General features: G+C 43.2%; 1 protein-coding gene across 5 annotated transcripts in view; it reads left to right on the top strand.

Annotated features, from left to right (window-relative positions):
* The window catches only part of kdm6a (lysine (K)-specific demethylase 6A), a 72,536-nt gene extending 58,943 nt beyond the window's left edge, over window positions 1–13,593 (top strand). For all 5 annotated transcript variants that reach the window (XM_036540386.1, XM_036540384.1, XM_036540385.1 and 2 more), the window contains 12 exons: window positions 5,168–5,297; window positions 5,868–5,973; window positions 7,880–8,085; window positions 9,580–9,641; window positions 9,726–9,800; window positions 10,022–10,170; window positions 10,602–10,716; window positions 11,162–11,349; window positions 11,649–11,790; window positions 12,216–12,342; window positions 12,444–12,629; window positions 13,101–13,593. In XM_036540386.1, coding sequence (XP_036396279.1) covers window positions 5,168–5,297; window positions 5,868–5,973; window positions 7,880–8,085; window positions 9,580–9,641; window positions 9,726–9,800; window positions 10,022–10,170; window positions 10,602–10,716; window positions 11,162–11,349; window positions 11,649–11,790; window positions 12,216–12,342; window positions 12,444–12,629 — 1,486 coding nt within the window. In that variant the 3' untranslated portion in view covers window positions 13,101–13,593. The remainder of the gene's footprint in view (window positions 1–5,167; window positions 5,298–5,867; window positions 5,974–7,879; window positions 8,086–9,579; window positions 9,642–9,725; window positions 9,801–10,021; window positions 10,171–10,601; window positions 10,717–11,161; window positions 11,350–11,648; window positions 11,791–12,215; window positions 12,343–12,443; window positions 12,630–13,100) is intronic.
* The last annotated feature ends 4,074 nt before the right edge of the window (window positions 13,594–17,667 follow it).

Here is a 17,667-nt window from a genome sequence, read left to right as displayed (position 1 = left end):
CTGCATTCAGTTTATGTAGACACTTCTTGCTTCCCAGTCCCTGTGTCTCTCTCTGAGTAGAGAGTCCCTCAATTCATTCAGTCCCTTGCAGATATATAGATGCCAAGTAGGCCTAACATACATCTACCCCATCGTCTGTTACCTTTTTTTTTTTTTTTTGTCAGTTCTGCTATGGTGGAGATTCTGTTGTTTGTCTGAGCATGTGTGTTTGCCTGAAATACTGATTGAATAAAGGTGGTTCGTCTGGTGAATAAAATGAAAATCCTGAATTTACCCAGACCAGTCCAAAGAAAGAGGAGTCTCGGCAACTAGCATCAGAATTAGTGCTGCACATTTCTGCAACAAACGTTTACTCTTGCTTCATGGGTTCACCTTTAAAAGCGTTTATATGTCTGTGAGATACATATCATTTTAACTTGATTCTTTCTTAGCGTCTGTTAGTGAATCACATTATAATCAGATGTTCTGTAACCTGCAATACATTTTGCATGTTTCAGTTTAATGCCCAGTTAAGTAATTTCCTAAAGGGAAGGAAATTTTCTTTTCATATTTCTGGAACTCTTAACAAAAGGGTTTTTATGCTTTAAAAAAAGAAGAAATGGCTTGTCATTTTATCATTGTATTACTGAAACTTAGCAGAACGTCTTTTATGAGAAACCGATCTTACTTCAGTATTTAATAGAAAGGAAGTATGCTAAAGTATCGCTTGAAATAATTTCCCATCATTACAAAAATGCCAGATTTGGATAATTACTTTAAAATTGAAGCCTGTTTAGCTAACCGCCAGAGAAAATACATTCTAAATGGAAGCCCTGCGACACCATTTAATTCACCCTTAGAGATGTCTTATTCATTGAATGCAGCCTTTTCAGTTGCCTAGCAATATGTATTATGTACAGTTACTGTTTATTTGCTCTTCTGTCATGTGGCAAGTTCTACTGTTCATCTTCTCTCAGTATCTGCAGTTCATCACCCTTCCCTTGAGCCAGCGTGCAGAACTGGACTGATTTTCATTTGCTTTGTGTAAAACGGATAATTATCTTTTCGCTCTCTTTGGATACACTCAGCACAGGCAGTCTGATGCAGAGTGTGGTATGTAGGAGCACAGCTGAAACCAGCCGTGAACACAGGAAAAGGTTCAGTGTGTCTGAAAAAGTAGGGCTGCATATTCCTCACTGTTGACCGTAATACAGTTTAACAGCTGTTTGTCAGGTCTGTTGCATAGATGTACAGTTAAAAAAAAAATCATTCTCTGACATCAGTTATTTGGGCAGAGGAGCAATTGCCTCTGAACTGATTGCTGTTTGGGTTGGACACCAATTGTGGACACAGTGTAAAACGAGCTCATCCTGTCTCTGGGATTGATTAATATGACTGCTTATGGAACCACACAGTTCCTGTAAGAGCCTTTTTTCCCACTCGCGCATAAATTGGTTACAAGGCTTACTTAACAACTTCTCTTTCTGTTCAATTCAGCATCACCTATTCGGCCAAAAGTTAATCTGTCTTTCCCTGTTCTTGAAAGGCTGAATTCAGTTGAGTCTTTGTTGTGTTTTTGGCTTGCTGTGACTGAAAATGGTTGAGCTAAGGAATTTTCTGGTTCAGTACACTTGTGCCTCCGCATTATCCGTTTTCATGTAACGGCAGTAAAATTACAAGTGTGAGATTTTGCTGTTTTGTTTTTCAGCAGTAACAAACCTCTAGGTATGGCCAGACAGAAAATTATGCTTTGGCTGCTCTGAATGTCACATGCAAGGTTATTAGTCTTTGGATCCATGCTAAAGAATGTGGCTTGGTGCAGTGCTGTAGATACTATATTCTGAGATGCAGTAAGCATAATTTTTGTAGTGAGCCAAAGCAGTCCTTCAGCACAGCCCCTGGGATCATGGCAAGCAGAAGGATCAGATTTGTACTTGTGATGGTTGCTTAATCTTTGCTGAGTGAAATTCAGGCAGTGGGTGATCGTATTCTGTATTGACACAATGTTAACTCAATCCCCATTCTCGATCAGCGTGCCCGCTCGAGCCTCCTCACGTGATCGTGGCTTCATGCTTCGGTTTCTCTGGGGCTATAACTTTACATACGATGCGCGGCGACCTCACAGTGCAAAGCACGGCGTGTTCCGGAATATTCTCGGCTGAACTCTGGGCAAGGTGCTTATTTATGCAGGGGTGCTACGCAGTGGGGTACAGTTGGCAGGTGCGCGGGGTCGCTGGCTGTGGAGACGTTTTTAATGGCAGGTCAAGTGGGGCGTGCTTTCAGCCGGGGTCATTTCATCATGTGGGGTCAGCTAAGAAATGCTAAAGAAGCGACCCCCCCCCCCTTGCCGTCAGTGTTGTCAGCTGACTGCAGGGCTGCTTAAACGATGCCTGGCAGTTGAATTTCCTTGCTTGCTTTTTCTGGGATATGGACGGTCCTTTTCTCAGGGCCTGTACTCACTCAAAGTCAATCCATAGTTTATGCTCGGATCAGAGCTGGATTGGAAAGGCCTTAGTGTTTCCAACAGTGTTGTCCGTGTATTGGGACCAGACAGCTGCTGTTATTTACAGCAATATGAAGTCCAGATGATCAAAAATACACATTTTTTTTTTATTCCTTTCAGGATAATGAAGAGGAAATATTGGAAGGAGAAAAGCCAAGTTGGCTCTCATGTTCTACATAAAGCAAACTTATGGAGGACAATATTGTATGTAAAGGAGTACAAATGGTTGAGTTGAAGTGCTTGCAGGTATACCTGGATGTAGGAGGGACAAAATCAAATTGGAGGTCCAGACGAGGTTATCTCAAGACTTGGTCTTACGTCACAGAGAAATAGTCCTACTCAATCCAGAGGAGTGGGTTTAGAACTCTGGTCATGTCTGGATCTTTACTTCCTGTATCCAGGTTGTTTTTCTGTAGCCAGAGCCTATTGCTGGCTAGCTGAACAGGCACGGGTCATGAGTTTACTGTTTGGTCCCAGCACCTGATCATCACTAGCTGGTATGTTAGCCTGCTACCCTTTGTCTTCCCCTGACTGGGGGAAAGGTGAGTAGCGTGTCAATACTAGGACAGTACTCTTAACAGACAGGTCAGTTTCTCAGTATCTCAAGAAAAATCAAAAATAAAAAATGCTAACACCAGAAATAATTGGGTTCATGTTCAAAAATAAATATTTCTGCAGTGAGGTTGCCCATGCTGGGGTAATTCACTTTTTTGCACTGAAAGCTTCTTTTCTTAAGCATTCATAAATCTTGTGGTGATATCTATGGGTTCTTCCAATCTGCATGTTTCAAATTACAAAGGAGCTGCATGGCAGTGTTGTGAAGCTTTTGCTAGTATTGTGAGGTATTGTTATACAGCTGTTTTACACTAAAGTCTCTGTCATTGAAGGAGTCTAGTGCTCTCTCACTTGCCTGAGACAGCCCACACTCATCTTTTTGTCACCCCCTTCCCTCAGAATGATAAGGGGATGACCACTTACGAGAGATCCCAGGAAAATTTCTGGCAAGGACAACTCTGCATAGCCATTTCAAATGTAGACCAGCAGACATTTCCACATGTTAACCACCCAAGGTTTTCATGGGGTAAGAGAAGAATTAATTAGGGTGTTTAGAGTTGGCACCGTTTCTAGTGGTTTCGCTTACCGTACTGCAGTCAAGAGGCTCTGTGCAATTGTGTTAAGGCTGATTTGTGGCCCAAATCTGCTGGATTTTTCTCATCAGCATGGTTACAGCTCGCACCTTGCAGTGAATGAAATCTCGGGCCAGAATCCTTCATTACTGAAAGCCAGATTCTGCGGTTTGAGCACAACCTCTTGACAGAGGAACTGCATTCTGGCCACCATGATGTGCTGTAGACTGGAAGGACAGCATCTGCGCATTTGCTGAGACACAGTGTCAAAAGAAGTGGAGTTACAGTCAGGTTTTTCCAACTCTGGGGTTAGCGGCTGTCTGCCATAGGCTGCCTGTCTGCCGTGGCAGGTTTCTTGCCTGCTGCTTAAGGAGCAGGCAAACTCTGAATCCTTTCAGCTCAAGGTTACAGCACCAGTTTTAAATTCTGAACATTCTCTCAGCTGAGGATAGCATGACTGGTGCCACTCTATGGATCTTGTAGAGTAGCACGGTCAGTTTCAGGCATTATGTGAAGGCACAGCACTAGGGCAGGGGAAGGGGCAACGGAGGTCCTGACTGTTCAGCATTTCCCTCAGTTTATTCAAAGTGCTGGAACAGCCTTGAGTTATGCGGCGTGCTCATAAACGATAAGCAGTTGTTTGTTTGCTAGACGCTAAGAAATGACGATACAGGGATGTCGTCTGGCGCAGTGTCTGCATTTTTAAAGGGACTCGAGAGTGACCCCTCCCCAAACAGAAACTGAGAAAGAGGAAGCTAAGATGTCAACTGTCTCTGAGTTTATAGAGAATCTCATGGATAGGAAGAGAAAAATCAATGGCAAAGATCTTTGGTGCGGTTTACCTTTCAGCTGAGAAAAAGCATGGCATGTTATGTAGGAATGTATAAATGTCATGAATCAGCCTGCTGTGATTATCTTACTCTATCACTGATTAATGTTAACATTTTGTGCATTTGTTGGTGGTTGGCTAGGTCAAAAAATCCGCTGTTAATTTATCTTGCAAAGAATTGAAAAATATGCATGAAATATTGCTTTAGCAGAAGGTACATAGTGATGTTTTGGGAGCTTCATGTCTTAGTTAAACCTGCCATGAAAGTGTTACCCTGATACTAGTTATGCCAGTCCAGCTTCATAGTTGCCTGAGCTCTTGCTCAAAGTTAACAGCAGTGGTGGTTCATCTCGAACTGTGCATACAAATGGCTTGACGGATATAATATTTTTGCTTAAACTGTATAGACCCTGGCAGCTGTGAAGTAGAGCCAGTTATCCATGGCTGTGACAGCATTGCAATTTCGAGAAATAGCCCATTTTGCATTAAACTTGCCAAACCTACTGAACAGTTGTTAATTCTGTCATGTACAGTTGGTTATATTTAATTCTGTCTATAGGACCAACTTGCTGTCTCTGATTTATCAACTTCAAAGTAGATGTGAGAACAAGTCATGACATGATGCTTGTCTTGTATGTTCCTCCCAGGTGGTCACTCTGATTTGCAGGGACAGGTGCAGAAATTCCAGCGACGTGTGTTTCTGAGCCCCCTGTGTCTGTGTCATTTCAGGAACCTGGGCAAGAACGGCCTCTCTAATAGCAGTATCTTGTTGGACAAGTGTCCCCCTCCTCGGCTGCCTCCCCCACCCTTTCCCTCGCTGCCAAAGGACAAGCTCAACCCCCCCACCCCTAGTATCTATGTGAGTATACCAAACAGTCAAAGCGAATGCAAGTACGTGAAATATTCCAAGTCTGCGGGAGAGCATACCAGGTTTGCCAGCTCTGTGGCTGTTAGTGAGATGTTCCAGAATTTTTGGGTATACCCAAGTGCTTTAAATCTTTGGGAGTATACCAAGTGTTCCGCAGCTGTGGGAGTACACTGTGCCAGACTTGGTATTGTTTGTGTAAACAATTTCCTTTCATTAAATAGACAGCGTGTTTGAGCTCTCTGTGTATGAGTCTGTCAAGCTACACAGAGTGAAAAGTGGTTGGTTGGGTTTTGCATCATCCTTTATCACTCTGTTGCTATGGTAAAAAAAAAAAAAAAAAAAACTGGAGCACTGAAAACAAGTGTTGTGAAATAAAATCTAATTAATAATCGCACGGTTAAACGAGCAAATCGAGAGGCCCATTATTCGCATGGCTCATACGAGAAGCGGTCCCGTCAAGCTGACGATTTGTTGGAGTGCTCTACCGTGCGTGTGTGTACATGTGTGTGTGTGTGTGTGTGCGTGTGTGATTTTGACATCCTGCTTTTGAAATATCCGCAGCTGGAGAACAAGAGAGACGCTTTCTTTCCTCCTCTGCACCAGTTCTGCACAAACCCGGCGAACCCGGTCACCGTGATCCGCGGCCTGGCTGGAGCGCTCAAACTCGGTGAGTCTCTGGCCCCTCTCGCACGGAGCCGGGAATGTGGGTCAGTCAGACGCAGTTGGATGCGCGGTCGGTGGAAATGTCAGCGTATGGATCATGTTCCTGTAAGCCTGAAAGGCTTTTTCTGTGCAGCGCAGTTGACCCTCGTGGCTGTTCCTCAGCGGTGATGGCACGGTCGAGGCACGGTTGCGTTGACCGCTTTGAGAATCATGCAAAAAACCAAAAACAAAAACAACAAAAAGCCCTGCATGCTGTGGTGTCTGTGACCGTGAGGTTTTGGTGTGTGTGTGTGTGTGTGTGTGTGTGTGTGTGTGTGTGTGTGTGTGTGTGTGTTTGGGGGATGGAATTGACATGTATGACAATAGCACCACCTGCAAGCTGACAGAGGCATTACATGTAACATGCTGCCATGCCACATCCTCCAGCCGCTGCAGGAAGCCGGAGTGACTTTTCAGAGCAGTGGCTCATGCAGCTTTCAGCAGGCCGCTGTTCAGCGGCTCCGCCCCTCCGCGGTGCGCCGTTCGTGCGTGTGAGCGCGTGCAGCTCATAGCTGCGCGCTCAGGTAGACCGCAGGTGAAACAGTCGTGTCTCTTCACCACCATGGGCTCTAGTGTGAGACCAGATGAAGACTGTGTGAGCTGCGCGGCCAAAGCAGGTTCCTTTGCTGTTGAAAATAAATTTGGATTTATCAGTTCAATTTGTACGTGTCACCTGAATGCACTTACTCTGTCAAGGTGTTTAAATTTCAGTGTCAACACTTAAGATTATTAAAGTGAAACGTCCGTCAGTCCTTCCTTTCTGTCACTTTAAGAGCACTTTGTGTATTAAAAAAAAATTACGGGCAGATTTAAGTCTGATTTAAGTTGTTCTCAGACAGCTGCAATAACAAGAAACATTCTGCCAAATCCAAACATTATTAAAGCCCCACTTTAGAACTGCTATATTGCTTTTGTTGGTAAAGTAGTTTTACAGTTTTTATTGGCTGTGCTACTTATTGCCACCAAAAACAGTCATCTAAATCATTTGTTTCAATGCATACAATATTAATGTTACATCTCTGTCGTTTCCAACATATTTGACTCAAGTTAAAAAGCTTAATAACCTCTTTAACATAAAACCCGCAAACTGCAGCTGATGTGAGTTTTATGATGTGATGAGCTCCATTAAGCTGCGAATACTGTTACTGCAGATTGTTCAGGCCACATAGCAGTGGGGGGAAGCTATTCATGTTTCAGCTGTTTGTGGCTGACGACTTCCCTCTTTGTGAAGGGATTGCATTGTACTGAAGGGTCATGGGGCTCCTTGTAATAGTGCAAAACATAAAGCATCCCCATCATGGTTTTAGCAGGTGTGGTAGCGGGGTGACTTGCTGCAAAACAATATTTGGTGGCACAAATGATGGGAAGAATTCTTTTTGGGGAAGACGTTTAACTGAATAATTTTAATGCTGACACAGGTTTTATAGGTTAGAGTAATTGGAGATAAATTTGAAATTGATGTTTTTCTAACCCTTTTAAGTGCTTTGGTAAAAGTCTTTTTTTCAGTGAGGCGCCTGAGTTGGTTCAGTAAGTCCCTGGGGTTAGTTTTTGGTTGGGCTTTCAGATACTTAAAGCACTTTTACATATTTATTAATTTGCCTCGTAAGGGCTGTTTACTTGATGGGTATTGGTTATATCCAGCTAAATGCTTTCCTTGGGATCTGTCTTCAAGTATCTATTAATGGCCTTCAGAGAACTTAAGTTTTTTTTTTTTTTTTTCAAGCTCCTTTGGCTTGTTAAACGATAATGGGAAGGAAACCCACGGACCACTTTTCAGAGAGCCGTCCTCGCTGGCTTCTCACACTCTCGCACATTGTTTAATTTTGTGGTCTGAACCCCCTGTTCCTCTGACACTGTGCCCCTCTCTGTAGATCTGGGCCTGTTCTCCACCAAGACGTTGGTGGAGGCCAACCCCGACCACCTGGTGGAGGTGAGGACGCAGCTGGCCCAGCCCACCGATGAGAACTGGGACGTGACCGGGACCAGGAAGATGTGGCGCTGCGAGAGCAGCCGGTCCCACACCACCATCGCCAAATACGCACAGTACCAGGCATCGTCATTCCAGGAGTCGCTGCGGGTCAGTCTCCCTCAGTACCCAAACCTGTCTGCTGCCGGGAGCTTAGGGAGGGTGGCAGGACAGTGGGCACATCATTCCATGCCTGTTTACTGGGAGCCTAAATATATGTGTGGGTGGCAGTGTAGCACAGTGGTTAAGAAGCAGGACTCGTAACCGAAAGGTTGCCGGTTCGATTCCCCATGGGGCACTGCCGCTGTTCCCTTGGCTGCTTTACCCTTGTAAGTCACTCTGGATAGAAGTGTCTGCTAAATGCCAATAATATAATGTAATAATGTGTGTGTGATGCAGACAATGTGGAGTTCCATTTTAGACGATTAATTAAACACTGAGGTGCACCCGTTGGGTCAGAAGAAGGCAACTTGATTCTGTCAGCGAGATCATTGATGCAAAGTTGTAATTTCCATCATTAATTGTGACCATTGCTTTGGAGTGCTTACTGTACAACAGAAACCTCAAAACAAATGATTGGGCTATGAATTGGCTTCAAAATCAGCCTTGTCATCTGCTGATCGTGACTTTGGGACTACAGGGGGAGAACAAATTGGCTCTCTCCCTTTTGAGAGCTGTGGCTTGGTAGGCCAGCCGGGGTACCCTCATCACACCACTCTCAGACACCCTGCCGCTCTTCAGCCTCCCGCTAGTTGCTTGGATGCTTGGTCAGTGGGGTCGTGCCCATCCTCCAACATGCTGCCACTTTGCACGCTGGAGAGCTTTGAAAATGGTGTGCGGATGTACTGGAGGATCGTATTTGTCTCGCTGTGCAGTCCTGCACCTCTGAGTGCGGTGGTTGTCGCAGCGAGAGGAGCCGCAGTAGTGCCATTGACGACTACCGAAGTTGGGTTCAGAAGGGAGGGAGAAAATGTGAAAAAGGCAAATGGATCGGAGTCAGTTAAATTTACAGCTGTGTTGCCGTTAGGCTGCTGCCTAACAGAACACCTTTTTAGTGTTCTGTGAAAAGTAAAATCCAGGGCAGTTGGCTTTATTGGTTTAATCGGTAAATTAGCCTTGGCTGGGTGTAAGCTCCAATGAAACACTCTCCCTGGTGTTCATTCTCAAAGACTTTTTGACGTTTAAAATAATATTAAATAACAAGCGTGAAGAAACCAATTTATATTTTTCAAAGAAACTGCCCGGACCTCTGCGCCTATACATGAACTCAAGTTAATTGAGAAAGTGTTCCTATATCTGAGGAGACAAAGCAGAGCAAATCTCTGTGAAGGTTACTTCAGCGTTCCCTGAGGGTTGAACTGAAAGCTGCCATAATCATCATCGTGGCCTTACCTTTTAAAGGTAGAAGATGAGTCTGTTTGAGACAGTTTGTCCTTGGGAAAATCGCAGGAAAAGGTTAAGGATTTTTAACAAACGCTTTTGTTGCATGGGTTGAAAAGCTTTATTATTGTTTCCAGAAGGATTGGCAGATTACTGGGTGTGAATGATCAGACATTGTAGAAGCTGAAAAATATGTCTATTAATGTTGTGTTGCTCATGTTCAAGGAGGAGAATGAAAAGAAGGGGCAGAAGGAGCACTCTGACACAGAGTCAACGTCCTCAGAAAAGTGAGTTAAGAGTTAAAAGTGGACTAAAAGATGTGTTCGTGAAATCTGCTTGTGCCTGACCACAGTCCCCACTTTTCTCTCCAGTGTGGGCCGACGAAGGAGAGGTCCCTTCAAGCACATCAAGTTTGGGACAAACATAGACTTGTCAGACGAGAAGAAGTAAGTGCTGACACTTTGCACTCCTGACACACTAGGGGGACAGAAATCTCACAGGACTCCAGTCCATCAGTTTCCCAAACCGAGTACATCTGTAGGCATAGCCTATAGAAACTGAGAGCAGGGTGTAATTTTGGAGGCTGATTTTGCAGTCAGTGGGCAGCTGTGGGTGGATGGTGACGTGGTCGTCCGTGCTGAGGATTGGTGTGTGCTGTCGCACTCAGGTGGAAGCTGCAGCTGCATGAGTTGAGTAAGCTGCCGGCGTTTGCGCGAGTCGTGTCTGCAGGGAACCTGCTGAGCCACGTAGGCCACACTATCCTGGGGATGAACACTGTTCAGCTCTATATGAAGGTCCCTGGGAGCAGGACGCCAGGTGAGTCCACCCTTGCTGCCTGCTGGCGCGGACACACACACACACACACACACACACACACACACACACACACACACACACACACACACACACACACACACACACACACACACACCCACCCACACCCACACCCCCACACGGACAAATATGCATACACACATGAACACGCTCTCGCATACACTTATATTCACTTGCATACACACCACAGGGAACACATTCTTCCCTTAATTTCATTCTGTAAATGGTAACTGAAATTGTTTGGGAAGTGTGCGTGTGTATTGAATTAATGTTACAAGTCTTCAGTGCAATGATAAAAGCTGAGTGAGGTATGTCTAATGACTGTTAGCAAATGGATCTCTTGAGCAAAGGAGAGGATCAACTCAGCTGATCTTTTGTCTTTTTTTTTTTTTTTTTTTTGTCCGCATTTTCAGGTCACCAAGAAAACAACAACTTCTGTTCTGTTAACATCAACATTGGACCCGGGGACTGTGAATGGTTCGCTGTGCCAGAGCCCTACTGGGGTGTCATGAATGATTTCTGTGAAAAGTACGAGAACAGCTTAACTCAATAACATTTGGATTTATGATGGCCAGTATGGTACTTGCCTTAAATATCTGAAATAATTATCATGGCATTCATGTCATTCAGCCCAGCCAGATGACCCAACCATCTCATATTCCTCTCAAAACATTTAATCAGCATGAATTTCCTTTCTTTCCTCTAAGAGACTGTGCATAGTTTGACAGCAATTCCTGGCTAGCTTATACCACTGAATATTTACACCACAGTTATCACTCTTCTTTTGCAGTTTACTCATGTGTCCAGTTTGTCCACAGTATGTTGATCCAGTGAGCTGTCATGAACATGTTTTTTCTGATTTTTTTTTTTTGTTGTTGTTTTTTGGTTTACAAGGCATCAGACTATTTAAATCTTTGTCCTCTGATCTGGTATGACTTGTGTTTGTGACCATCCCTGTGACGGTCTCTTGCAGAAATAACATCAATTTTCTGATGGGCTCGTGGTGGCCGAACCTGGAGGACCTTTATGAAGCCAATGTCCCAGTGTACCGGTTCATCCAGCGGCCTGGGGACCTGGTGTGGCTAAACACGGGCACGGTGCACTGGGTGCAGGCCATCGGCTGGTGCAATAACATCGCCTGGAACGTCGGCCCGCTAACGGGTACGCCCTCTGAATGGCGCCTCTTCAATAGGACACGTAGAGCAGGGCTACTCGCCCCGAATCCCGCAGGGCCACAGTGTTTGCAGGATTTCTCACAAGCCAGCGCTTAATTACCTGTGTCAGATTGTGCCCCCCCCCCAGTTCTGATGGTGTTTGTAGGTTATATATAGCTGCAAACCTGCAACTGAAGGATAGAGTTGCCCTGACATTGGCATTTCTAAATTCTTCTTTTCTCTCTGGTTTGAAGTAATTCCTTGCTTGTGTGCGTGCTGACCCGGGCTGTGTTTATCCCCTTGCAGCGTACCAGTATAAACTTGCAGTGGAGCGCTATGAGTGGAATAAACTGCAGAGTGTCAAATCCATCGTCCCCATGGTTCACCTGTCCTGGAACATGGCCAGGAACATCAAGGTTTCCGACCACAAGCTCTTCGAAATGATCAAGTGAGTTAACTCTAATGGATCTATATCGGCCTGCAGATGTAGCGTAGTCTGTCTCTGAGCAGTCACTTCTCCTGCCTGGCCATGGCAACGCTCGCATCAGGTGGCTTGCATGGTCTTGTGGATGCTTGTGCATTAGTGGATGTATTCATGTGTGTGCTATTTTGCTCTCGTTGTTAGAATACTGCAAAAAAAGGAACATCCCATCCAATCTTTTAATTTCTAAATGTCAAATTTTCCCCAGCCCCGCCCCATCCTCTTCATGTGGAATTCCATCATGGCATTTTAATTGGATACATAGCTTTCACTGTAGCTCTGAAAAAGTAGGCCTTGAGCATTATCAACAACTACCGAAGTCCTTTTTCAATATTGACTCTGTGTGGGCGATGCTTTCTGGTGAATATAAGCGTGTGTGTGCGCGTCTGCAGGTACTGCTTGCTGAGGACGCTGAAACAGTGCCAGATGCTAAAGGAGGCTCTTTTGGCCGCGGGGAAAGAGGTGGTGTGGCACGGCAGGACCAAGGACGAGCCTGCCCACTACTGCAGCATTTGCGAGGTGAGTCCTGTCTCAACGGCTTCATTCCGCGCCCCTCCGCCACCTCACCCAGGCTCTTTGCGGATTCCTCAACCCCCCTCCGTCTGTCCCTTCTCTCCCAGGTGGAAGTCTTCGACCTGCTCTTCGTCACGAGCGAGAGCAACTCTCGAAAGACCTACGTGGTGCACTGCCAGGACTGTGCCCGAAAGGGCAGTGCTAACCTGGAAAACTTTGTGGTGCTGGAACAGTACAAAATGGAGGACCTGATGCAAGTCTATGACCAGTTCACGTTAGTAAGTTGGACATAAGTAAGTTCAAAATATTTTTTACTTCTGTATTCAATTTCTTACTCATTTTGAACGCATGTCTTTTAAAGTCAGGCTCAGCATCTGACTTGTGTACTGTCACTTGGGTGACATTTAAGGGAATGTTTTTCACCTCCTTTTTTTAATAATTTAAATCGAAAAGTCCTGTCTTTGAAGTTTTTCATTGAAACAGAAGGATGCCTGCATAGGCATGTACATTAAAAGTAGAGTAACAAAGAACTGAAAAACATTCCTTGTTAACTTATGCTTCATACAAAACTTTGCTTTTTCTTTTCCACCTTTTTGTAAAGTTGTCTAAAGAGTCTTTAGCTTTGCTGCATGGGGAAGCTGACATGCCCTAACCATAGAAACGTCAAACTGAGTGAAATAGGCAAACCAAGAACTTTTCAGTGATTAGAATTTGCTGCCAATTCCAAAAATATTTATGCTAATTTTATTTTTTATCTCCTGCAGGCTCCTCCCTTGCCTTCATCCTCATCTTGACATTAACATTTATTGTTCTGTGGACAATATACATGGACTAAAAATGAACCATTTCTGATATTCAGGAAGTGACCCAGTTGTGCACCACTGGTTTCTGTAGCTATCCCACAAGGCTGCTGGCTGAAAGCTGTGTGTCTATGCAACCTGCCAAGTGCGGAGAGTCAGCCCTACTGGATGGGAGCATGTGCTGCTCCTTCTCCTGGACTCTATAGCTGGTTCAGCTGTACTTACATAGAAAAGAAACAAAAAAAAAAAAAGAAAAAAAAATATTGGAAAAATGTTTTGTATATATTCTGTCACAACTGGCAATGTCACACAAAGACTACTGACTTGACGACTTTCTCTTTTTGTATTCTGTTTATGGGCTGATATACATGACCTTTTTCTCATTGAAGTTTTTTCCCTTAAATGAGTACTAGCTTAGCTGGTCTTTTGTATGGTAGATAGAAATTTTAAGTCTCTTTGGGCAACAGAATCTAAAAGAAAAAAAAAATTTTGTAATGTGAAGAGTTAGGTGATATAATTTTTTACGGCTTTTACGTTTTATCTGTCTTGTTATTTTGAAACCATGATGTTAATTTTTGTTCAGTTTCTTAGGTAAAAAAAGAGGAAAAAATGAGAAAAAAACAGCCAAGTCACAAAGAAAAATGGGTTGCACATAGACTAAGGAATAAACTATAATTTGTGATTCTTTTTGTTCTGTTTCTAATCTTGATGTAAATTTACACTATTTATAAATACATATTTATTGCTTGAAAATATTTGTGGATGGAATGCTGTTATTTTTTCCAGAGTACCTGCCATTAAATTTTAAGGAGTTTTGTCATTTTAAACACTACTCCCATTACGTTTTCTATATATAAATAAAACTGCTTAGCAAGCATTGTACAGAAACCTACATTAAAATTGTTTTATTGTTTGAAGAATGTTCTATGAGTTATTAAAATGAAATTGTCATCTTTATTATTCAAATTACTTTCATTGTATTTCTAATGCTTTCACCAATCTCTGGAGCAGCTCATCTTTCTGCATGCACATCTCCAAGGCACGGACTCGAGCACATTTTGGACTGCAGACTCCACTATTGTATTCAGTGTAAATAAGACCTGAATCCAACATGCCTACTATTTGATACATTGTTTAGTAAAGCTCCCTAAACATGGCAGCCACCAAAAAGTGAAATATGGCTAAATGACACCTGTGACATCCTCTCCACCTCTGTCTTATCCTCTCATTCAGTCACTGCCACAGTCTTTCATCTGGTTCATTTTGGGTCAAGGCATTTTAGAATGTGATGTCATGCATTACTGCATTCTACACCTTGCCCTTTATTAGGTTTACTCCTCTCTATGTGCGCGTGTGTGCGCATGCGTGCATGTGTGTACGTGTATGAATGAATGTTATAATTTAATGTTGCTTCTGTGAAGAGATATTTCAATGAAATGGCAAAATTAATGATCCAATTTCAGCAAAAGATTGCAGCTGATTTTTCTGTAAATGTCATGTTTGCCTTGAGGAGAGCTTTTCTTCTTGCATGCAGGGTTCTTCTTGCACTGGCTAAAGAGTTGCTGTGGCTGTCAAACCCCCAGGGCCTGTTTCCATCAGAGTTAATCTCAACCCAGTTTGAACACATTATAGCACTGTGGAAGGTTGAGTCTAGATAGACCCTCAAGTGAAGCAGATTTTGTAGTAGCACTGGACTGTCAGGTCCCCACACCTGGGATTTTAATGCTGGCATATGGTTGTATTCATGTGCTTCATTGTTTCTGTTGTACTGCACAAATGTTAACTCATGTAGACGTCTCCTCCTACATTTTTCGCCATGGGTTACTGGAGGGAGGCATTACTGGTCGGGTCCTCCAGATACAGCTAGAGCCCATGCCTGACTCCAAACAGTCCACAGAAGTAATATAAAATAATGAAACCCCTTCATCATTGTGGCTATATCTACACTCCTTCACACCAGTGCTGCGTATCTTTTCTCTCTAATCACTCAAGATTTGACTGGTTCCCTGTGACTTTTTGCAGGAATGTTTACGACTCCAATTTGCAGCCACCGCTGTTAGGGAATTAACCACCTACCTGTTCTATCTCAGAAGCCGTAATTGACAAATAGTCTAATTGCAACAGCCGTGCTGAACAGAGCTATTTGGTCCCTGTTAGGAGGGTTGTGTTATTTTGCTCACGCACGCGTCTTGACGCGTCTCAGTCATTTGAGGGGGATGTACTGGCGGAGACCTGCTGAAACTCAGGCTGGTCTGAGCCCTTGAGACACGCTGCAGACAGCAAGGTAACGAAGTCGACGATGTCGCCTCAGTGACGTTCTGCTGCTGCAGTTAGAAACTGATGGGGAATTCTGGTTGGCTCAGCATTGGCCAACATTACCTTGAATGGCACATTGTTCTAAAAGGGAATTCAACCCATAGAGAGTTTAGTTGGAAGTACCAAGAGTTTGACATTTAGCTTTTTGAGTGTGTTTAAATAGTATTATGTACAGCACCACCTTCCTTAGGATTCATTTTCTGACACTTAAATTATTACAGGGAAATTTTTAAATTCCTGATGGTATTAAACTAAAACAATGATGGGGTCAATGTCTAGATTAAGATAGTGAAGTCTTCCTGAAGTCTTCCTATACTTCTTACCTCTGTTAGTAAGAGGTCTGACTGACTGAGTCACTTTGGTGCAGTTCACATTTGCTTTCCCCCCATCATTGTTTTACTCATTGTTTCCAAAGCAACAATTAGTTGCTGCTCCTGCATTAGCTGTGTGGCGCTGTAATGGAGCTGGTAGTCATTAGGGATTAAATGTCAGGAACGCAGCTGCACCAAGCAGCCCCATGTTTTCGCACGTCTCTCTCGATCAAATCCCCGCTTCTGCAGACGCAGCCCTGTTATTACTCCTGTAAATGCCTGCTTTCCTTAATGACTGCAGCACTTGATTGCTTCTCTGGTCATGGTCGTAACAGTAACAGGGCAGATCTAGCTGCCTGCCTGTTCTATACCATGGACAAGCAGAAGAGAATGATTGGCTTGAATGGAAGCAGAACTTAAGAGAGAAAACATTGCACATGCATTTTTTAAATACATGTGTTTGCAATGTTTTTTTTTTAATCTTCACAGATATGGGCAAGCAGGGGAGAAAGAGATGTCTTGACTGGAGATGGAACTCAAGAGAGAAACCATCAATGTATGCAGTACTGTTTTGACAAGTACCATTTAAACAGTGGTTTTCATCCCACATGCATTTTTTTGTCTTCATGATGTTGTTTACTTCACAGATGTCCTAATTTGTTTAATTATTTAGTTATACCTGCTTACCTGTTCCATTCCCTCAATGCCACACTGCTGTTACATAGATCCACCTTGTAAATACATTATGTCGTGTTTACTTTGACTCATTGCTTTTAGTGTTATGTGCAGGTTTAAAGCAAATGTGTAGTTTGTATTGAAATTATTTTGTGCTGTGTTCATAGTTGCTGTAGGGGTTGCAGAATTTTTGCCTCGTTACAACAGTTTCAATGGGGGGGAAATGGTGTAAGAACTGGGACAGATGTGGGTAGGAGTAAGAAGGGGCCTTCATTCACTGTGCTTCTGTGGATTCAACAGGTTACAACTGAACTACAAATTACATCTGCACATGCAGGTGACATGCAGATACTCCATGGGTCAGTTTAAATCTCAATGGGAGAGGCCTTTGATATAATTTTAGTCTTTACAGACAAAAAAAAAAAATTGAAGGGAGCTCTGGGCACACAGGTGTATTTTTACTTGTGTGCAGATCCTTACTGCAAGCTCTTGTCCTTCAGCAGATGGGTAACATCCTGTTCTGAGAGTGTTAACTGTCTCCAGTGTGGAGCTGCATAGGTTCCAGACATGCTGGCTGCAGGCTTGCACCATCATCCTGCTGCACTGCTGAAGCACCTGAAAGGTCAGAGGTCAGAGGTGAGAATGAAGGAAGTGGGAATCAGGAAGATGTTGTTAAACCAGAGGATTGTGTATGGACTCACTCAGATTTGGATGATTATTGATTTGATTTTCTTATGGCTATCTACAAGCATTTAAGGTATCGCCAAGAAACAGGTTATAAATGGCAAGTAGCTGTTAGTCATACTTAGCACAAGAACTGAATGAATGGATGAATGAATATTTAATTGCCCCACCCAAAATTCATCTTGAGGCATCACACAAATAACATGTAATTGCAATAATTAGTAATTTCAAGGGAAAATTAATGTTTTACACATAATTCATAAGAACAGCAGAAAGTTTAATGACAAGAACAAGATATTTAGTCCACCTAGGCTCATTGTTTTGATTATGATTATGAACACTACTTTAAATAGCTTCTATGAACCCATTTAAAAAATAATAAAACAACCTAAATCAAATCCCGAGCCTTCTTGTGCTAAAACTAAATATATTAAAGAACTTAATCTTGCAATCTCACATAATTTCTGCCACAATGTCTCCCAGTATTTATTATTTTATAAACAGTTCTATAAAAATATATACTGTTGTATAAAAATGTTTTATAC

Source organism: Megalops cyprinoides, chromosome 11, assembly GCF_013368585.1.
Source record: "Megalops cyprinoides isolate fMegCyp1 chromosome 11, fMegCyp1.pri, whole genome shotgun sequence".
In the NCBI taxonomy this organism is placed as follows: domain Eukaryota; kingdom Metazoa; phylum Chordata; class Actinopteri; order Elopiformes; family Megalopidae; genus Megalops; species Megalops cyprinoides.
The sequence above is the reverse complement of the archived record's forward strand: the minus strand, read 5'-3'. Positions and strand labels throughout refer to the sequence as shown.